The sequence below is a fragment of the Micropterus dolomieu genome, linkage group LG01, assembly GCF_021292245.1.
Source record: "Micropterus dolomieu isolate WLL.071019.BEF.003 ecotype Adirondacks linkage group LG01, ASM2129224v1, whole genome shotgun sequence".
Taxonomy (NCBI): Eukaryota; Metazoa; Chordata; class Actinopteri; order Centrarchiformes; family Centrarchidae; genus Micropterus; species Micropterus dolomieu.
The window spans coordinates 48,510,377-48,533,556 of NC_060150.1; the positions used below are offsets into that span (position 1 = coordinate 48,510,377).

The 23,180-nt window shown below is 42.0% G+C and overlaps 1 protein-coding gene across 1 annotated transcript in view; it reads left to right on the top strand.

The window, feature by feature from the left end:
* Window positions 1–4,467: 4,467 nt before the first annotated feature.
* LOC123968058 (NACHT, LRR and PYD domains-containing protein 12-like) overlaps window positions 4,468–23,180 on the top strand; it is a gene marked incomplete at its 3' end in the record, with an annotated part of 261,415 nt that continues 242,702 nt past the window's right edge. The window contains exons 1-10 of the mRNA XM_046044537.1: window positions 4,468–4,491; window positions 5,936–6,038; window positions 7,094–7,195; window positions 7,354–7,377; window positions 8,955–9,077; window positions 10,833–11,068; window positions 14,049–15,840; window positions 16,442–16,615; window positions 18,547–18,720; window positions 20,393–20,566. Of these exons, the coding sequence (XP_045900493.1) occupies window positions 5,950–6,038; window positions 7,094–7,195; window positions 7,354–7,377; window positions 8,955–9,077; window positions 10,833–11,068; window positions 14,049–15,840; window positions 16,442–16,615; window positions 18,547–18,720; window positions 20,393–20,566 (2,888 nt within the window). The remainder of the gene's footprint in view (window positions 4,492–5,935; window positions 6,039–7,093; window positions 7,196–7,353; window positions 7,378–8,954; window positions 9,078–10,832; window positions 11,069–14,048; window positions 15,841–16,441; window positions 16,616–18,546; window positions 18,721–20,392; window positions 20,567–23,180) is intronic.

Genomic DNA, 23,180 nt, shown 5'->3' on the forward strand with positions numbered 1-23,180 from the left:
CTGGGAGGTAGAGTGGAGAGGAGAGCTTCATCCAGCAGTGACTGACAGAGGAATCCCAACAGTGCTGCAGTCTGAACTGCTCTGAGATCAGCTCCACTGTCAGACACAAAGTCAAGTCCACCATCATCCCTGTGTGTTCCTCTGGATGTGACAGAGGATCATCAGTGGATCTGGACTGCTCTGCTGCTGCTCTGTCCTTCTACACAGTCTCTGCAGACACACTGAGACTCCTCCACTCCTTCTGCTGCACACTCAGACACCTCCTCCACCTGGACCTCCACCTGGACCTCCACCTGGACCTGGACTTTATTTCCTTCAGATGTTCTGAACCCAAAGAGCCTCTGCAGATTAGTTCTGTTTCTGACAACAGAACTGCAGATGAACACTTATTTAAGCTGACTGATTCTGAGGCTTTGCACATCCAGGAAGTTAAAGTGGGAAAGGATCGTCTATAGTGTTTTACAAATGTTTATCCGTTTTGCAACACCTCTGATAATCATAACTTTGTATTACATGATCTCCCTTCTTAGTATGTTACTGTATGATGTCACCCTGTCCATATAACAGTTTATTTGTTAAAGCGTGGTCCCAAGCTTAGGACACACCCTCTCCTGGGAGCACGTCAGTTCTGCTGGAGCATCTGAAGAGGAGGGCCGTAACCTCGGCTCTCTGGATGATGAAGACTCTTCTCAGTGAACTATCTTAACGTAAAAGCCATGTTACTTCACGTTACATCATTTCCTGTACATGTTTTCCTCGGTCAATGAATTGTTAACAAGGCATTGAGAGTAGCAAATATTTATTAAATACATGGATCCTGTTCACTTTCCAGATGTGTCCTGACTTTAAACAATGCATCGCTCATATCGATGTAAACTGGAGAACGTGTTGCTGCTGAGATTAGAGAACACCAGACAACGTCTTAGTTCCTTTCTAAACAGTTCTGTCTCTGCGGGAGGCGGCGGCTAATCCGCCCCAGACTCCCTTAAAAAAACATGGAGGTTTGTGAGGTGTTGAGTTAGGCTGAGTCATATTTCTAGCAACTGTTCGTCAACCCAGAGTTCAGGTTTACACTCAGAGTTTGTTTAACCTGCTTTCTGAAACGGGGCCCAGATTAACACTTATTTAAAATGATTTTTCTGTTTTGCTTTCTGTTGCAGCTTCACCTTGTGGATTGATGGAGAATTGCAGATCATTTCCACATTATATTTTTAACACATTTTGGAAGTTGATAAGTTAAGTGAAAAAGCAGCATCCAGCCTGCATGCATAAAGTTCCCTCTCTGCAGTTCTGTGTATTACCACCAACACTTTCTAATAATTTAACAGATAATTGTTTGAAACACACAGAAACAAGAAGATAAAACCTGTTGAGCTCACATGTGCGAAACTCTGATGGCAATGACCGGTTCCCTGCCTGCCTGGGGCTCAAACACCTCAAGGCTGGGATCTCTAACAATCCATGTATAAACTGTAGGTTTATGCCACTGTCAGTAAGAAGGGCTAGACTTGCAGAGCAAGGTGGTGATACTGGTCTGCTGCCTGATAGTGTGGTTGCAAACCAAACGCGAGGATGATGTATTATCGACCACAACCTTCTGCAGTTTGTTTACAGATAAAGGGGAAGAAGGGCAAGATGAGGAGAGGGACACATACTCCTGGGTCTATGATGTTTTTACTCAGTGATCTGATGGTGGACCATTATGTGAGTCAGAAGCTGGCCGGTCCTTACTGAAGCCAGTGATTCGCATGGCTTTAGCACGCCTGGAGCTGGATGAGGCTCCTGTGGCGGCAACACCTTGGAGTGTTTTTATATATATATATTGAAGAGCTCCAAAAGTGCTGGTCAGACCCCAAGTTGTTCTCTCATCACACAAGGGATTGCAGGAACTTGGCTGCCATGCAGGTATGGTATGACCCCAATCGAGCCTTCAATTGCCTCATTCATAGTGTCACCAGATACGATCCACTCTGCCCCTGTCTTCAGTGTAGATTGACTGATGATCTCCTTGGACTTATAACATAGCTGCATGGATGGGGCGTTATTGGTAATACCTTTTCTCACCTTATCCTGGCTCTGTCTCAGACCCTGCAGGAGTCTGGTGCGGACTCCTCTGGCTAGACTCTTAGTGATGCATCTCTTCAGACCTTTGCCTTCATGTCTAGGGAGCTTGTAAGGTTGATGTCGACAGTGACACTGGCACGCCGCCAGGTCTGGCTGGCACAGTCCCCTCTGTCAGAGGTTTGTTGTCCCACCCTCCATTCCATTCCTGTGGTGCTGGGTCAGATGTTTGGACCAACAGCTCAGCAGGCACTAGAGCGTAGTGTGCAGGCAGATCAAGCCAGGCAGCGGCTTGCTGGCCTGTGGCAGGGCCCGGTTTCAGTTCTGTGACAGAGGGCTCTTGTGTCCTTTGGTTCCACTTACACTCATTCGCCTGCTCACCCAGATGGATATCCTATCATCTGGTTGATCAGCACCGGCATGCACCTCCCCGACCGGCCTTTCAGGTGCCAAGAGAACAAGTTTTTAAAAGTGCTGCCATTCAATGGCTATTGCACCACACCACAGGCAGTTCCTGATGTTCCTGATGGGGCGGCTGTGGCTCAGGAGGTAGAGCGGATTGGTCCGTTAATCGGAAGGTCGGCGGTTCAATCCCTGGCTCCCCCTGGTTGCGTGTCGAAGTTTCCTTGGGCAAGATACTGAACCCTGATTTGGCTGTTCCGCCAGTGTATGAATGAGTGTGAATGTTAGTTTCCGTTTGAGCACCTAGGCTCATGTGTGTGACTGGTGAATGCAGATGTAGTGTAAAAGCGCTTTGAGTGCTCAAAAAGACTAGAAAGGCGCTATAAAAATATATAATAAATATTTACATTCCTTTACATTCCTGATGAGTCCAACAGAGAAGCCACAAACCGCCGTCTAACAGTCAAGAAGCATGAAAAAGAACAAAAGTTACGAATGTAACTACAGTTCTATGAATTATGGATGACTGCCAGAGTTGTCTGTCACTCGGAATCTGGGCGAGATGATTCTGTAGAAACAGATTGCGTGATGAGTAACTTTCGATCTTTGCAACAAAAAGCTAGCACGTGCATTTGTTCCTCCTGCCTTATTTTAACAGCAAATGAATAACTCTGTCAGGATGCGGTGGCGTGAGCAGGTTGGAGGACCCAAATGCAGGACACAAGGCTGACAGGTTGAGTTCAAAGATTTAATTAAACAAAAGGTGATCACACTTACAAGCAGAGTGGCTGAGTCCAGGGTATTCAAAGTAAAATAAACAATTCCAATGAACAAATAAACAATCCTCACTGCAGATGTCCTGCAAAAGCAACCACAAAGCCTCTTGTGGTCTTGAAATGCCGTGAAGGTGTCTGAGCATGAGTCACGAGAACGCAACGAACATGAGCTCAGTAATGTTGTTTAATATTTGATGTTGGATTCTGTCATTGTCTCATCCTCTCATTGTGGAAACATTTAAACAACTACACTGGTTTTGTTTGTTTTAAAAAGGTTAGTTTATCTGCTCCTAAAAGGACACAAGGGTGACATTGCACGTGGAGTTTCTTGTCATATGTATGTGTGTAATTTCTTCAAACTGTATCCCTCTATTCAATTCTACATTTACAGATAAATTAAACCTGATGTGCTTTACAAGACTGATAATATTCTTTACAGTCAGTAGCTTTTAATATGGCTGATTTTAGACTATTTTTTAAAAAGGCGTGTGAATTAAAAATTAAATATTTCCCCACCACAAATTATATTCCTAGCAGCGTGGAGAAGTCTTTAAAGCAACATTTTCTTAGGCAGGCCAGGTTGCACAAGAGGGATTTAGATTCACAGCCTGAGTATTTCTAAAAGTGGCCTTGTCTCTTAACCCAATCAATGCAGAAAACAGTCTAAAATCCATATGTACACACAAAAAACGGAATATACTAAAACACTGTTTTAATTTATGATTCATTTCTCCCTAAGATTTTAGAGACTATCTCTGTAGTATCAGAGAATAACAAAAGAAAAGGTTCAGAGGACGTGGATCCTGTTTTGAGTAAACATTTCAGCCAATAGTATTTGGGCAGAAGCAAGCGACAATAAATACCGTACCTTCAAAATAAAGGGAAGGGATACAATTTTTCGAAACTAGACTTAATGTGTAATATAATTTGTCATACACCCTAACATAAATCACACATTCAAGATTGCTGTCAGAAAACACGACAACTCACCGCTGAAAAGTATGAGTGGCTGTTTCAAGGGCTTCCTGCTGCATAAATGTAAAGTACTGATCACCACTGTGACAGTAGAAACGTAAATAAGCGTGGGTAGGACTGTTATGTAGTATTACCCACAAAAACAAAATAATAATGATGTCTAAAGATGATGTTTTTTTTCAGTTCTGTTCCTTTCGATATGAGGTGACGCTTTTATTCTGAAGTTTGGCAGGAAGTGCAAGTCTCTTCACAGGTGGAGGAAGTCTCGTGACGCAGCGTAAGTTTTGACATTAATCTGATTAATATTGTATTGTCAGAGGTTGTAGTTGAGTCTCCTTGTGCCCTGTAGACGCGCGGTTATCTGTTTGACTTCATCTGTGAACACACTGCACAGATTTACCAAAAGAAACATTTGTAGTAAGATGAGGAAGTTGTGTCCGGGTTGGCAACATTTGCGCGCCAACAGAAACAAATCAAGTCTGTTACATTCATGTGGCCCATTATCACAAAGGGCTTTACAGTCTGTACAGCACGTAAGGCTCTCGATTCAGATAAGGGAAAAATCCCCCAATGCTTTCCCGGGAAAAACATGGGAGAAAGCTCAGGCAGGAGGGATCCATCTCCCGCGTTATTTTTCTTACCATTCCTGCCTCTGATTGGCTAGTGCTTCCTCTTCTTCTTTGAGGTGTAACAGCAGCTCTGCGTCCTTGGTGTTGCATTACTTCGATCATCTGGAGATAGTTAACTCCTGCACTGTGTTAAATCAGTCCTGTCTTCTTTAGAAAGCTGACTAGACCTTTGCTGCCTTGTCTGCTTCCACCACACTCAGTCCTTATCATCCTCATGTTTTCATTCCCTCCATCCTGTCTTTTATTTCTGATATTTACTGCAGCTAACAATTATACATTATATTGTATAACCCACTACAATACTACAGCCACAGATAACAGATTATTTTTATTTTTGGGTCAGACCATTTGATATTTTGATTACTGTCTTGATGTAAAGAGAATTTTATCAAAAAAATGCTTCTGAAATATATTAAATACCCTAGTTTTAAGGGTAAAATACTATTATAAGTAAAAGGACTGCCATCAAACTCAACGCTGATCATTCATCAGAGAAAACTTTAGTGATTGGTGCATTGCAACTTGTTAAATGTGGGAATTTGACCCATGGTATTACACACGACAAACTAGCAGGACCCACACAACGCACGCCACACTTAATGTTAACAAATATGTCCATTGTTGTCCTCAAACAAGTGTCTCTTATCCTTCAGCTATAAGTAAACTGCTGAGTCTTGAACAGAGGCGTTGATCCAAATGTAGTAATTTTCCAGTTAGCTCTGTGAATTCCTCACTGCACTGGGACGCATACACTAGGTTGCTTTTCTTGTGTTTGGGTCTTTGGTGTGGACCAGCATCTGTCTTAGCGTGTTCTTGGGTTTAAAAAACACAGGGATGTGGTGTTTGTTGAAAATCTTCTTCCTGGGTTTTAATATGAACCCAAGTAAAGTACCTCAACATTTCCATGTGCCCAGGAGAGCAGCCACCGTGAAGAACTAGACAGCGTCCGTCTGAAGTCTGTCTGCTGGATTTTGAACAGAGTCACAGTTTATCATGATGTAGGCAAGAAAATTAACCTGATTTTGATTAAACTGAAGGAGTTGCAGGTGGAGTGCTATCTTTATAATACTGTGTATGTGTGATTTTCTCCAGTGTTTCTGGTTAAGATGATGAGGGATTTGGAGGGCATATCAGAGTCTGCAGTATCCAGCTGTCTGTCTGACTTCAGTAATGGACCTGGACCCTCAGACACAAAGTAAGAGACTTTCTCTGATGCAAACTGACTAGAAGATGATTTAGTGTTTTTTACATTGTTTAATAATGTAGACAACAACATGGTACCTTTACAAAATTGCATGAGTTTTGTTTTTTAATTCGAAGATCTCTTGTTGAATTGATTTTTGGCCCCGATAAGAATTTAAAATTGTGTTGATGCTGAGGCTGAACCGACACTTACCTAAATGTTGATGGAATACACTATGTGTCTGACCCACTGAAGTAACAGCTGTAGGTACTACATCTGACATCTGACTTTTCTCAACCTACCTTGACCAAATAGTGAAGGCTCTGGTTCAAAACTGTTTGCTGCTTAAATTATTGATCTGAAATGAAACTGGAACTGGAATAATGTGACTTCTGAAACTGACATAACGCAATCACCTAGAAAAAAGAACTCTGTTGGAGTTCCACTTTGATTGTACAGTTGTGTTACAGAGTGGAGCCTCTTCCCGCACATACTGTATCTTTGGCTGAGTCAGACAGCAGATTTTTACCAGTCAACAGCAGACAAGTTCAACTTTGACCTGCCATCAACTTTCTCACTGAATTAAAATTAGATATTGACAGCTGATATGACCTGCTGCCAGCCGTGTTTGTAATTTTAACAGGTGAAAGTGATGCCAGCGCGGGCTGAACATGAGAAGCTGCTACCTGAATGCTTTGTACACTGAACTTTTGATAATAAGAAAGGCCGACTACGTCAACATTATTTTACCACAACTCACAGTCACTTGCATCTGTGAACACAAACATTCATATTCACATTCAGATTTTCACTGGCATATGAGCCAAATGCTGCACCGCAGAGCCCTAAATTCATAAAGGAGAGCAACACTAGCAGGCTAAACGCAGTTAAGAAACATAGTACAGTAAAGAAAGGATCGACGATAAGTATCACAGGACAGACTGTTTCGTTTGTGCAAATTCATCCAACAACATAATATTTAATATCAAACCATGGTCATGTGTGACATAAATGTTACCTCTGCTCTTTACAAGTATTAATGATAAAACATATTTCTGTTTCCACAGACAGAGAGCAGAGTCAGCAGCATCCAGCTGTGTGTCTTTGGAGAGTGACTGGTCCAAAGATTCACCCCTAAACTTCACTAATGAACCTGGATTTATAAAACCGTGAGTAAGATCCATTTTTAGACACAATTTTTCCTTAATGAATCACAATAACCTTAAGAATGTTTACACAGGGACCAACACCCACCCACTTATTCCCACAATTAACCATAAATTGTCATGGCAAAACCTTCATTAATATTAATCCACATTTCCAACAGCATTAGAAGAATTACAAACAGAAAGTAAGTATGAGAAGCTGACGGCTGCTGCAGCTGGTAATGTAGTCAGCACATCATGTAGGATAATTCCTGAAAGTAAACAAAGTGTCAGACATGGAGGTGGATGCCAAGAAGCACATTACTGCTCACCATCAGAGTCTATACAGTATGTCATATGTACATTTTTTATAATTGACTGTGAGGTCACAGGAATTTAAGGGAAACGGATGGACCACAAACGAGCTGTTTTCAAGCAGTTCAGAGCAGTGTTTTCTGTGGGAGATGGGAACTCCCTTTGGGGTGAACTTTTTCACTTTTCAAACCTACTACATGCACAAAAAATATATTTTACTCAATAAAGGAGAGGGAAATAGGCAAAAAGCATAATACCACCATCTAGTAGTGTCCTGATAGGGTAGTGATGTTATAACGCTGTTAACTTACACAACTGTCCTTCCTAACTTCTTCCAGAAGCCAGATAACGAAAAGATATCCTGGTATGTTGATCTTGCTTTGTAGTACAGGCCCTAGAGTACAACAACAAACCATGGCAAAATGTAGCAAGTGAGATGTCAACACAACAAACTTGTGAGTTCTAAACCAAAAATATTTTCTAGTATTTTGTCATCTTTAAAGGTTCATTGTGTAAGATTTAGTGCCATCTAGTGGCGAGGGTTGTGAATTGCAACCATCTGTCCAGTGTACCAGTGCCCCCTAACTTATATTTACTTAATTATTCAGTAAAACCACATGTTATTATGACTTGACCACTGACAGATAACATGGAAAATGTGAGCAGAGTGTGAAACACTGTCACTGTTTCTGCACCACAGTCCATTATAAACCACATATTAGACAAAGTTTATACATACATTTAGACAATAGAAATAAATAAATTATTTGATAGTGGTGCTGAAATAGATCTCAGTCATGACAGAAACAGTTACTCACATAATCACTTCCTCTTTAGTGGTTTTGCCTGCAAAATAAAAGCACAAGAAGGTTGTTTACTGTAATGTTCTATTGGAGCTTTTACGTTGAAGAACATGTCATTGCAAGTCAATATTATGGCTTAAGTATCATCCACCATCTAATGGTTAAAAATTTTGCTCTGATGCAAAACTTATTTGCCGACCCCTGCTGTATATTATTTTTACCACTATTTCTTCTTCTTCTTCTTCTAATGTACATCTTAAACATAGTGATGAGTATCTACATGGCCTGAATTCTACCAGAAGTAGAACAAGAACAACGTTGTTGACGAAACGCGCTCTGTAGGCTGTCCGTTTTCAGCTACTGTAGAAACATGACGATGCTACAGGGCGATGTCCATAGAAGGGGAGACGCGCGGTTATGTAGATATAAATGGCTCATTCTAAGGTAATATAAACATGGTTTATGTATACACCACTGAAAAAATTGTTATGGCATTTCTGTCGATAGATCCTCAGAAATATTACACACTGGACCTTTAATAACCATAACTAACCTTTAATATTCTTAAAGTATATTACATACAAAACCATACAGCACAAACATTTTCACATGTTGCTGCTGCGCTTCAAGTACTAATGATATGTGTAAAATGCATGTTTCCACAGACAGAGAGCAGAGCCTGCAGTACCCAGCTGTCTGTCTATAAAGAGTGACTGGTCCAAAGATTCACCCCCAAACTTCAGTGATGAACCTGAACCCTCAGACAGGCATGAGAAACAGTATGTACTGTAAGTTGATCTGAAGGAGATTCACTGTATTTTAGAGAGAGGGAAACGATCAGAGAGAAGGAGTACAAAATAAAAGACACTCTGCTCAGCACCACCACACAAGACAGAAAGAGGGACAGCAATCTGTTTGGTACCTGTTTACCTTTCTGCGTCCTTCACTCCCTTCTGCTTGTTGTCATTTAACGAGCCAGTACATTGTGATGTGATTGAAGCAGTCAGTAAAATCCATCGTCAACCGCTTATCCTGCGTGCAGGGTTGCGGGGGTGCTGGAGCCAATCCCAGCTGACATCGGGAGCAAGGCGGGGTACACCCTGGACAGGTCGCCAGTCCATCGCAGCTTATTAAATTAGAATTTACACAATTCGGATAAACTGCAGCTCATTTTACATATGGAGACGCACCATTTATGCCACTGGCATTTATTTGTCCTTTAAATAAAGAAGCCAAAATCTATGTATTTCAGTGTGTCAGCCTTGGACATTTGAGGTTTTTAGATGTCCCATCTTCTGCCACTAATGTAGATTACAAACCAGTTTGCCAGTGAAAAGATAAATGATAAAAGCATGAATTTGCTGAGACATGTGAATAATCTACACACTAAATCTTTAGCTTTAGTTTGTCTGAATTACTGTATGTAAATGTTGAAAAAAGTGAGGAAGCTTTTTGCCTGTTAAAATCCATCTCAAAGCTGAGCACACCATTGATAGGGATGCTTTCATGAGAGATGGTGAGAGAATGCTCTGGGTAATGGATGTATAAAACTGGACCACTAAACGATGTTTTTTGAGTTGTCTCACAAAGTAGTCTTTATTGAGCTTTTTGCGTTTGACAGTTGGAGTTGCAGTCTCATTTCAGTTTATTGCTGATGTGCAGGAATGCACCAAGGAATGAAGTAGTCAGTTATTGTAATTGGTTGGCTGTTGATAAGGATAAATGCTTTATTGATTGTTTTGTTCTGAGGTTGATGATCATTTAGTCTTTTTTCCATTCAGGACCAGGTCATTTCCCTGCACCTGACTAATTTCTCTACTTCCAGCCTATAGGCTTTATCTTTTGAGATCAGTCCTACAATTGTGGTGTTGTCTGTGTATTGCTGAATCCTGATGGAGTTTGATGTTGATCTTATATTGTTGGTAAGGAGGCAGAAGAACAACAGGGACTGTATCTTTGTGGCAGCCCTGTGCGGGTGGTGAGGAGTGGGAAGTAATCTTATTGAATCTGACAACTTAACTCCTGTCCGTCAGGAAATCCAGGGTCCGGAGGCACAGTAAAGTGTTAATGATCATGTCCTGTAGTTTCTTGAACACCTTCAGAGGGTTAATAGTATTAAAAGCAGAACTGAAATCGAAGATCAGAATTCTTGCGTAGCTATACAGTATATGGACTCCAGATGTTGGAGAGTGAAGTGCGGTGCCAGGTTTGATCATCATCTTCTCACACAACGGACCGCAGACAGTACTTTGTCTTTGTAGCGAGCTTTGCAAACGCTTTGGTAATAAAATTTTATTAAGTTACAAGGTAAGTGTATGTGATTTGACCTCTGAGGTATGTGGTTTTGTTCCATTGATTTATGATTATGATGATTGTCTAATTTTTGGACAATAATTTTCATTTATGAAAAGCAATTTTAAAAAAGCAAGACGTGAATAGAATAGCCACATTTATATGTAGGGAACAAGCTGAATGGAACTTGTGAGCTGTGGGTTTGTTACCACCATTGTAATGTGTTGTAAAGAATGGGTTCTTCTCCACAGAGAGAGGAAGAGGAGTCATGTTTCTGTGGAGGAGCAGCCGTCCTGCTGTGCTTTGTGTCAGGACGTCCTGAAGGATCCAGTCTCTACCAGCTGTGGACACTGGTTTTGCAGACAGTGCATCACCTCATACTGGGACCAGTCTGTTTCTTCAGGACACTCCTCCTGTCCCCAGTGTGGAAAAAGATCCAGAACAAGAGCTGGACTGCAGACAGCCAGTCAGAGCAGCTCTGTACAAAGTAAGGCTGGATGTCGTCATGTCTGAAAACACTACTTACTTTATAAAGTTACTTACCTAAGTTTAACTGCATGTTAGTAGACATGTCTGCTCTATATCACTTGTCCTGTGTTCTCCTTTTTTTTTTTCATTTGCTTTTATGACAGTGCCCCCTGTCTTTGCACACAGCAATACAAAGTCAGCAAGCTTTGGCAATTTATTGCACTTCTCCTTTCTCCACTACTAATTATGTAGATTTAGCCCAGCTCCTTCAGCCACCCATAATAGACATTAGCCAGCCCAGGACTAGACTAATCTCAGTTCGGTGCAGCTTATTCTTTACCTTTATGGTCAAAGGACTTAACTCCTGCGGAATTTATCCTTGCTGTTTCATTTTTTGGTGTCTGTGTTTTTCAGTCTTGGATGGATATCTGAGCTAGTCAGTTATCTATACTAGACCATGCCCTTATGTTTTGGAAGAACAGGTTTTTAAAGCTACCATATCTGTTTTGCGAGCCAGGCAGCTGGCCGGATGCAACAATTTAACCAGGGAACATTACTGGGGTGCCCTCTACTCCGAACTCTACTACCATCTTTGCAGCCTGTACAACCTTTTCCATGCGGAGCCCACTCCCACACCACCACAGCATGCACAGTCACCACTCCATCAGCTCACTCGTTTCCCTCTTCCTCTTCCAAGTAGTGCCCCAGTTTTTAATCGTTTATCGCCTGTCACAGCCCCACCTCCCATCATCCCTTGGCCCGTTGGTATAAAGTACTTTAAAAAGGTTTTAGGCAGGTGTGGAAAATGCTGTAAAGTAAGAATACTTTCAAAAATAGACATATACATTATTTTTTATCAATTACCAAAAAGCAAAGTGGGTGAACAAATCAATATTTGGTGTGACCTCCCTTTGCCTTCAAAACAGCATCAGAACTATTAACTAACTAAATTTGAAATATTTGGCTGTAGCAGAAGGCAGTTTGTTCCACGAAGGGCTGGGGAGCTGTACAAGAATGACTGTCTGCAGGCAACATTGAAGCATGGTGAAGGTTCAAAAAGGGTTGGGATATGGTCAGAATGAATCGTCTCCTCAATGCTGAGAAGTACAGGCAGATACTTATTCATCATGCAGTACCATCAGGACGGCATCTGACTAGCCTCAAATTTATTCTGCAGCATGACAACGACCTCAAACATACGGTGAAAGTCATTAAGAACTATCTTCAGCTTAAAGAAGAGCAAGGAGTCCTAGAAGTGATGGTATGGCCCCAAAAGAGCCCTGATCTCAACATTATAGAGTTTGTCTGGGATTACATGAAGAGAGAGAAGCAAAGGAGGCTGCCTAAATCCACAGAAGAAATGTGGGTATTTGCTCCAACATGTTTGGGCCAATCTACTTGCCGAGTTCCTTCAAAAACTGTGTGCAGTTGTACCTGGAATAATTGATGCTGTTTTGAATTCAAAAAGTGGACACACAAAAAATTTACTTGAAGTGGAAAAACAGGGGAAGGCCAATCCTCTATCAGTGGGGCAGGATGGTCTGCAAGAATCTTAATCACCTAGGCTGCACTCTTTCCAACTGCCATCTCCTCAAGTCTGCTCCTTCTGCGGATGACGCCAGGAGTACCTGTCCCCACAGTACCAGGAGCTGGTGGAGAACTGCCGCAGGAATAGGTGGAGGACCAGGTGCCTGCTGGTGGCCTACGGAACCCTGGGTATAACAAGGTTTCGCAGAAACCAAAAGAGCATCCCGATGGCTCTGGCTGAAAAGGGGTGACGAGTAGAGTCACTAGAAGGCCACTCGGACACAGGTCAAGATCTGATCAACCTCTGGTCAGGTTGCCTAGATGAGGGTGTCGTTTCAAGAACCGAAACACCCAGGGAGTGATCGTCTGATTGTCTGCAGCAAGAAATGTGTGATAAGCTTATGGTTAACATCCTTGTCATTGCTTTACAAAACCCACCAGATAGACAGCTTGTTCACTTTTTTATCAATGGCTTCACATATGGTTTCCATCCAGATACAGAAGTAATTCTCAGCATTTGTCATGCCTGCCACAATCCTAAGCATTAGTGACTTGAATTTGATTCGGGAGGCCATGGGTACCCAGTGGAGGTCACTGAGTAATGGAGTCCTTTTGGGCTGATCAAAAACCAGATGCGCTGCTGCGTTCTGATCCTTTTTGTAGGGGTTTCACCGCACAAGCTGGAAGACCTACTAGGAGGGTATTGCAGTAGTCGAGGCGATAGATAACCATGGCCTGTACCAGCAGCTGGGTGGCATACTGAGTGTGGTAGGGCCTGATTTTTCTTTTGTTGTACAGAGCAAAGCGGCACAACCGAGAGACAGCAGCAACATGGTCTCAAAAGACTGTTCACAGACGCAGCTCCTTCCATAAGTTTTGGTGGGAAGTGGGAGGTATTTTTCTTCTCTTTGTCCCTCAGAGTTCCCATCTCTGGGCTTTGTACAGACCTTCTGTCGTTTGCCAGTGCTTCACAAGCTATACCCCATTTTATGCCCAACATACCCGCCATTCTTTGGGGACATGAATGGTCTAGAAAGTCCATGCTTAACCACTGTGAAAACAATGTAGTCCTAGAGATCCTAAACAAAGGTTGATCTCATTCTTCAGCCATCACGCAGTTTTTCCCGGAGACTCACTTCCCTTGGCTCAACACCAGTTTATTCACGTTGATAGATTAATATTAATCAAAGACTGGCAACTTTCTCCCACATCTAGACGTTTGGCACTAAATTCTACCTTCTCAGTCTGCATTCATTCTCCACATTTAGGCTACTTATCCTCTAAGGTCGACTTAACCCTAAATTCGCCTTCCTGAGGTGCTTCGTTTTCACATTTACACCACAACACTACTTGTTATTTCAGGTGGACTTTATATTCTTTACTTCTCTATATATGCATCATATGATTGTCAATTTTTCTTTTCGCACTTCACACTATTTTCTAATCTCATACTTTTTTATCTTTCTTTTTAGTGAGTGGTGGTCTGCAGGAGGTTTTAGATGAACATAAGATCAATCTGAGGAGGAGATGTGAACGTGTGACTGAAGGAAGTGATGAAACAAGAAGTGGAACCCTCCTCAACAGGATCTACACAGAGATCTACATCACAGAGGGACAGAGTGAAGAGGTTAATACCCAGCATGAGGTGAGGCAGCTTGAGACAGCTTCCAAGAAGAAGACCCTCCATGACACTCCAATCAGGTGCCAGGACATCTTTAAAGCCTTACCTGGCCAACAGAGAGCCATCAGAGTGGTTCTGACCAACGGCGTCGCTGGCGTTGGAAAAACCTTCTCAGTGCAGAAGTTCACTCTGGACTGGGCAGAGGGCTCGGGAAACCAAGATGTCGGTCTGCTGGTTCTGCTCTCCTTCAGGGAGCTGAACTTGATCAAAGATGAGCGGCACAGTCTCCTCACGCTGCTCCATGTTTTCCATCCAACATTACAGAAGGTCCCAGCAGAGAAGCTCGCTATCTGGAAACTGTTGTTCATCTTTGACGGCCTGGATGAAAGCAGACTTTCATTGGATTTCCACAACAATGAGGTTGTGTCTGATGTCACACAGAATTCATCAGTCAACCTGCTGCTGACAAACCTCATCAAGGGGAATCTGCTTCCCTCGGCTCTCGTCTGGATAACTTCTCGACCTGCGGCGGCCGATCGGATCCCTCCTTCGTGTGTCGGCAGGGTAACGGAAGTACGAGGCTTCACTGACGCCCAGAAGGAGGAGTACTTCAGGAGGAGAGTCAGTGATGAAGAGCTGTCTAGCAGAATCATCTCACACGTCAAGACCTCCAGGAGCCTCCACATCATGTGTCTAATCCCAGTCTTCTGCTGGATCACTGCTACAGTTCTGGAGCACATGTTGACTACAGAGCAGAGAGGAGAGCTGCCCAAGACCCTGACTGACCTGTACTCACACTTCCTGCTGGTTCAGATAAAGAGGAAGAAGCAGAAGTACGATGAGGGACATGAGACGAGTCCACAGGAGCTAATGGAGACTGACAGGGAGGTTCTTCTGAAGCTGGGGAGGCTGGCGTTTGAACATCTGGAGAAAGGAGACATCATGTTCTACCAAGAAGACCTGGAGCAGTGTGGTCTTGATGTCACAGAAGCCTCGGTGTACTCAGGAGTTTGTACAGAGATCTTCAAAAGAGAGAGTGTGATCTTCCAGAAAACAGTCTACTGCTTTGTTCATCTGAGCGTTCAGGAGTTTCTGGCTGCAGTCTACATGTTCCACTGTTACACCAGCAGCAACACAACAGTACTGAAGAATTTTCTGGGGAAACATTACAGTGAATCATCTCTGGTTGTCTTCCTGATGAGAGCAGTCACAAAATCTTTCAAAAGTAAAAATGGCCACCTGGACCTGTTTGTTCGTTTCCTTCATGGCTTCTCTCTGGAGTCCAACCAGAGACTCTTAGGAGGCCTGCTGGGTCAGACAGACAACAGTCCAGAAATCATCCAGAGAGCCATCAACAACCTGAAGGAGATGAACAGTAATAAGATCTCTCCTGACAGAAGCATCAACATCTTCCACTGTCTGACGGAGATGAACGACCACTCCGTACATCAGGAGATTCAAGAGTTCCTGAAGTCAGAGAACAGATCAGATAAGAAACTCTCTAAGATCCATTGCTCAGCTCTGGCCTACATGCTGCAGATGTCAGAGGAGGTTCTGGATGAGTTGGACCTGAAGAAGTACAACACATCAGAGGAGGGACGACTGAGACTGATTCCAGCTGTGAGGAACTGCAGAAAGGCTCGGTAAGTCCAGATGTGATTATCAACACTGTAAAGCAACGTAAAGCTGAAGCATCAGTATTACAGTATCTGTTTATTATTTCTTTTACAGACACACAGACATGTCATATCTGTCATCTGCTGGAACTAACATCATTTTCATGCAGTTATTGCTATTCTATTTTTTTTCTCTGCAGTTTCTAAACTATTTCATATGAAGGACTGTTCTGTCCATTTACAACCTCCAGTAATTTTATAGCTCATTGAAAATCATGTTAAAATAACATTTAACAAACAGAAATTACAGCACGCTGTTGTGTCGCCAGGTGCTTGCTCATGGTGGGGATTGTTGGGTCTCTGTTAGAGATTTGTGACTAGGGATATACCGACTGTTCGGGCCACCAAAATAATCACCTGAAAATAGCAACAAAAAGCACTTTCGGTGTTCAGCCTAATAAGTACAAAGACCTAACAAATTTTACTGAATAATTACGTTGATATGTCGGCAGTGTGGAAGTATTTTAAAGTTTCCAAGTAAACTGAAACTACTGCCCAGAGAGATATAGATACATAGATAGTGTCAGATTTGATTTACCTTTAAATTTTATGTTCTCTGTCATCACAGACTTACTGGCTGTGGGCTCTCAGAGACTCACTGTGAAGTCGTGGCCTCAGCTCTGAAGTCCAACCCCTCCCATCTGAGAGAGTTGGACCTGAATTTCAACGAACTGCAGGATTCAGGAGTGAAGCTGCTGTCTGCTGGACTGGCGAGTCCACACTGTAGACTGGAGACTCTGAAGTTAGTTCATGTATTTTGCTATTGTCTAGTGTATACTGTATCTACAAAATTTAAATCCATAACATAAGTTTTAAATGGTCTTCAATTCTGTTGTTTTCTGTGTTTCCGAGCACAAATCACAGCTCTTTTTTTATAGTTTGTCAGTCAATTTAGTCTGAACTCAAACTGGATTGGTATTTGTAAGAAAACTGTGGGATCTACAGTGGGGAGAACAAGTATTTGATACACTGCTGATTTTTCAGGTTTTTTTTCAGCATGTAGAGGTCTGTAATTTTTATCATAGGTACTCTTCAACTATGAGAGACGGAATCTAAAACAAAAATCCAGAAAATCGCATTGTATGATTTTTAAATAATTAATTTGCATTTTATTGCATGACATAAGTATTTGATCACCTGCCAACCAGTAAGAATTCCGGCTCTCACAGACCTGTTAGTTCTTCTTGAAGAAGCCCTCCTGTTCTCCAATCATTACCTGTATTAACTGCACCTGTTTGAACTCGTTATCTGTATAAAAGACACCTGTCCACACACTGGCAAGCCAGGCAGGACCTGGTCAATGACCTGAAAAGAGCTGGGACCACAGTCTCAAAGAAAAATCCTGCAGCACACGCAAGGTCCCCCTGCTCAAACCAGCGCAAGTCCAGGCCCGTCTGAAGTTTGCCAATGACCATCTGGATGATCCAGAGAAGGAATGGGAGAAGGTCATGTGGTCTGATGAGACAAAAATAGAACTTTATGGTCTAAACTCCACTCGCTGTGTTTGGAAGAAGAAGAAGGATGAGTACAACCCAAAGAACACCATCCCAACTATGAAGCATGGAGGTGGAAACATCATCCTTTGGGGATGCTTTTCTTCAAACAACCTCCTTCCCTCAGTAAGAGCATTGAAGATATTGGTCTGGCTGGGTCTTCTAGCATGACAACGGCCCGAAACACACAGCTAGGGCAACTAAGGAGTGGCTCCATAAGAAGCATCTCCAGATCTGAACCCAATAGAAAATTTTGGAGAGAGGTGAAAGTCCGTATTGCCCAGCAACAGCCCCGAAACCTGAAGGATCTGGAGAAGGTCTGTACGGAGGAGTGGGCTAAAATCCCTTCTGCAGTATGCGCAAACCTGGTCAAGAATTACAGGAAACGTATGATCTCTGTAATTGCAAACAAACATTTCTGTACCAAATATTAAGTTCTGCTTTTCTGATGTATCAAATACTTGTGTCATGCAATAAAATGCAAACGATTCTGTCTCTCTGTTGAAGTGTACCTATGATAAAAATTACAGACCTCTACATGCTTTGTAAGTAGGAAAACCTGCAAAATCAGCAGTGAATCCCTCTGTATCTGAAAATGTGTTGAGATATATATATATTATATATATATCGAAGTCGTGATGTCGTCATGTGCGATTACAAACCGTAAAAAGTGCGCAATTTAATAAAACCAAAATGTGTGTGTGTGTGTGGAGGGAGAGATAGATATATATATATATATATATATATATATATATATATATGAATGAGAGAGAGAGATGCGGCTTGTGTGTTGATGTAGATGGCAGTGGTGATGAGAATTACTAGTAAAACTCAGCTGCACATGGTACTAACAACAAATAAATTGGAAAAGTTAATGGTGGCTGATGGGTGGATGGATAGAAGAAATGTTTTAATTCAACATGTTGTATTTGCTAATTATTACATAGTCATAGTCTGAGATCTGCAGCATGTTATTGACCTGTGTTGACATGAATAGCTGTATGAATGTTGTGCTGACATTCGGATGATGCCTGTAGAAGGCTGACATTATGATGATCCACAATAACACAATGACAAAGTCCCTCTACTTATTTTAGCTCATAAAGCTCATTGATTAGAACATAGTAAAGTTGAGCTACACATTAAAACCTTTGATCTTCATAATTTGTTCTTTATTCAGATTGTGGCGCTGCAGTTTGTCAGAGATCAGCTGTGCTTCTCTGGCCTCAGCTCTGAAGTCCAACCCCTCCCATCTGAGAGAGCTGGACCTTAGTGAAAATGTGCTGCAGGATTCAGGAGTGAAGCTGCTGTGTGGTTTTCTGGAGAGTCCACACTGTAGACTGGAGACTCTGAGGTCAGACACCATTTCTTTACTTCTGTGCTGAGGTTATTATGATTTAGTGCAGACATAAGGCTAATATTATACTGGTCGACACTGAGTCTCTTAATGCTAAAGTCTATTTTCTTCTTCAGTCATTTAGTCTGTTGACCGTGGCAGAGCAATGTTGAGCTCCATATTTAAAACAATAATGTAAGAAGAAAATTCTACGCTGGATAAATCACTCTTTTTCAGATCCAGTCTCTGCAATTTGTCAGAGATCAGCTGTCCTTCTCTGGCCTCAGCTCTGAAGTCCAACCCCTCCCATCTAAGAGAGCTGGAGTTGAGTAAAAACAATCTGGAGGATTTCGGCGTGAACCTGCTGTCTGCTGGACTGGAGAGTCCACACTGTAGACTGGAGACTCTGGGGTCAGAGACCAATTTATACTTTTGTGTGAGATTAATATGATGTCAAAGTTGTGGTGACACTAAACTTCAGAGGGGGGTCTGATATTAATGAGGTAGTATTCTTTTCAAAATTGATAACATTATAACTAAGATTTAAATGCTTTTGAAAAAGTTCAAGTGTGCAGTGAGTATGTCAGGCATGCAAATGATGTTTTGAGAAGTTTAAAGGGGCTATGTGTAGTTTTTAATTACATTTTTATTGCCTATTTGTGAACAGGTTGTAACATCAAATAATAATGAACCATTCGCCAGCTTTCTCAGTTACCTACAACAGTCTGTGTGCTGCTTCTTATGTGAAGAAATCAGGTCAGATTTTACACAAAATTCATTGGCTTTTTGTAGGCTGTGACATTTTGATTCTGGACTGAACAGCAACAACACAGCAAACAAAATGATGTTCGCTATCACCAAAAAATGACCGTCTCTCAGCACAACACAGACTCCATGTAAGGATAAAAAACAACAAAAACGTTTTATGTGCTGAAGCCTGTCAGGCTAAACGAGAATCAGATTGACACAGGGGAAAAAACACAGTCAACATCGGACAGGCTTTTCAGTCATAGAAAGACCTGTGCTTTGTTTGGGATACAAAAACAAACCCGGAGTTGGCGTTCATCCTATTGGACAGTTAAACTAACATTACTGCAAAACGTTAAAAATACTGTGATGTATTTTAGTTGACTCAAGTAATATTTGCAGGCTAATGCTGGCTCACGCTGACCAGTTGTTGACATTAGATATCTGAGCATAACACTATCTTGAGTGGAAAAAGCATTTTTTTGCGACCTGTTGCATCCCGATCATTGCCGCTTGTGGCTATATTTAATATTTATTTACTGCAACATTTCCCAAAGTTCATCCTGACATATTTGACATCTTTGGAGACTTTGGGATCTTGAATCGAATCTTAACTCAGTTTGTGTGGGTTTTTATTTTGTGTTTGACTGCACAACATGAGTTTGTATAGATGGAGCATGGTAGAGCTGCAGAATTCGAGTCGAAATCAATATTTCTTTGTTGAATTAGCAGCATGTTGTCATTAATATTAATGAAGGTTCTTTTTACGTTTTAGTATTTTACAGTTTGAACCTGCATCCTGTTGGGTTCAGGTGTTTGAAGTTTACATTTTCTAAACTTCTACATTCTAAACCTTCTTCAGCTCTGAACAGTTTATTAAACACTGAATGATTTCAAGCAGGAACATTGTCTTCTAACGTTACATAATTTATTCTTTATTCAGCCTGAGTTTCTGCAGTTTGTCAGAGATCAGCTGTGCTTCTCTGGCCTCAGCTCTGAAGTCTAACCCCTCCCATCTGAGAGAGCTGGACCTGAGTGACAACAAGCTGCAGGATTCAGGAGTGAAGCTGCTGTGTGGTTTTCTGGAGAGTCCACATTGTAGACTGGAGACTCTGAGGTCAGACACCATTTTTTCCTTCTGTGCTAAAATTAATATGATGTTAAAGTTGTGGTGACACTAAAGTGCAGACATAAGGCTGATATTATACTGACACTGAGTCTTCAGTAGTTATGTCAATTGACTGTGGCAGAGCAATGTTGAGCACCAAATTTAAGAAAAATCCTAATTACGATGGGTTAAATCCAGAGGACAAACAGTTGTAAACAAAGTAGTAGAGTGCAAATATAGTGTTTAATACAAAATATACACATTGCCAAAAATATCAACAGGCAGGCAGTGATCATTCTTGGTAAGTTGGACAATTTGGACTACAGGTACTTATGTAGTGCCTTTCTAATCTGACCACTCAAAGCACTTCACACGTCATGTCACATTCACCCTATTCAAACACATTCATACATTCTCACACACACACACGCACAGCCATCAGGGGCAATTTGAGGTAAGGATCATTTGAGGTTCAGTATCTTTCCCAAGGATACTTCCACATGCAGACCTACCTTCTGAGCCACAACCACCCTATAAAAGTGTATATAGTTTATTTAAAATGTTCTATGATTATGGACATAACCATAGAACATTTAGGCGCCACGGTGGTGCAGTGGTTAGCGCTGTTGCCTAAGAAGCAAGAAGGTTGTGGGTTCAAATCCTGGTTAAACCAGGCCTTTCTGTGTGGAGTTTGCATGTTCTCCACATGCCTGCGTGGGTTTTCTCCAGGTGCTCTGGTTTCCCCCACCATCAAAATCATGTTAGGTAGGTTCTCCAGTCACTGCCGTTGGACCCAGGCACTGTACAGCTACCCACTGCTCCCTTCAGGGATGGGTTAAATGCAGAGGATGAATTTTGTGTGTGTATGTGACAATAAAGTACGTTTACATTTTTTTAGATTTACATATTGCACATTATGTCCCATTTTGTCCCATAAGTCAGAAAGTTGTAATATTTGGAATCTACATGGTAGGGCTGCAGCTAACGATGATTTTAGTATTCGAAGCTTCTATAGATTATTTCAACGATTCATCGATGCTTCATTTAAGAAGTACTTTTGCTTGGCGGCAGTCTTGAAGTCGTTGTGGCGTTCACACTTCTTGACTGGTGACAGGGACACACACACTACAGGAGCTGACAACAGCTATGTCACCCAACGCTGGTTTCCAAACCACTTTTATCAAGAAAACACACATGAAATGTGAAACGGGAAATAAGCGATCCTGCAAACGAAACAGCTGTTGTTTATTATAAAGATGGCAATTATAAAGACAAAGAATATGGTTGAAAGGATGGATTAGTACACGCAGGTAGCAGGGATTGTCTGAGCTACAGAGAGAGCTGCAGGGGAGTTAAAAGGTGCAGCTCCCCGACACCCAGTTAACTCTTGACGGTGAGGTTACAACTCACAGCCCAAAAAGGAGAACAACAAATGCACGTGGGCATATTTACAGTTGAGGACTGTGGCTTACTTTGGATTTAACTCAACAATCAATCATGATTTCAGCTAAATGCTAAAGTTGCTGTTACTGTTACCTTGTCTGTGTTCCGCTGGCACAGTCGCTTTCTGATCAGCTGCTGTCGTGCTGTTGCCGAGGCAACATCAGTTTTGTTTTATGATGGACGGACGGTAACATTACAGAGTTGTTGTTTTCTTTAGCTTGAAATAATCCCAGTCTTTGGACACTTTCTTTTTTGTCCCTCGCGGTTTTCTCTCTCTTCCCCCACTTTGCAAACAGCAACATCATAATCACGTTGTGTTCACAGCGTAAACGCAATGTGCGACAGTAATAAATGTTTCTGCGAAACACTGTGCTGTATAGTTACATGGATTAAACGAAGCATCGATGCAAAGAATTTGTGTCGAAGCATTTTATGAATTGATTTACTCCCACCTTCCGCTGCTAGGTGATGATTTAACCAAGGGCTATATGTGTATTAGGACCAAAGACTGTATATAAGAAATGGACGTAGTCATTGTGACGTCACCCATTGGTTTGCGGACTGCCATCTTGAAGCCTCGAGTTTGGCCGATAGGCCGCCGCGAGCTTGAGTTTTTGCAACCAGGAAATGTCAATAATAGATAATCCCGCCCTGAAACATACTCTGCTTTATGATCTATTTTAAAATAAATGAGACCATAATTTACTAAATGAACATCATTTTGTGTTGAAGAAGACATGAATCTAGCGATTGGGACCATAAACTCATCAGGAAAGTGTTTACTGACGTAATTATTCAGCTGAGAAGTAGGGTAATTTTACCATTGTTTCTAATGGAACCGGACTTCTTTTTGCAACAAGAAGAGTCGCCCCCTGCTGGCCTTTCAAAATAGAATGCAGGTTTCAGGCATTCCGCATTGGAGTCACGTCTCAGACCGGAAGCTTCCGGCTTGGTCAGGACCAGCCTTTCCAGGGACTTAATCAGGTGGGAAATCAGTTCAGGAAAAGGGTTGATATGAGTAGAAGTTTGTGGGGTGAGGAGTTCTTTGAGGTGGGGTGTTGTGTCGCCAAGGATGCACTGGTGGGTGAGGAGGGAGACATTGTACTCAATCCGGAGTGAGACAGGAAGGTAGTGGAGTGATTTGAGGATGGGGGTGATGTGGTTGTGTTTGCGCACCCTC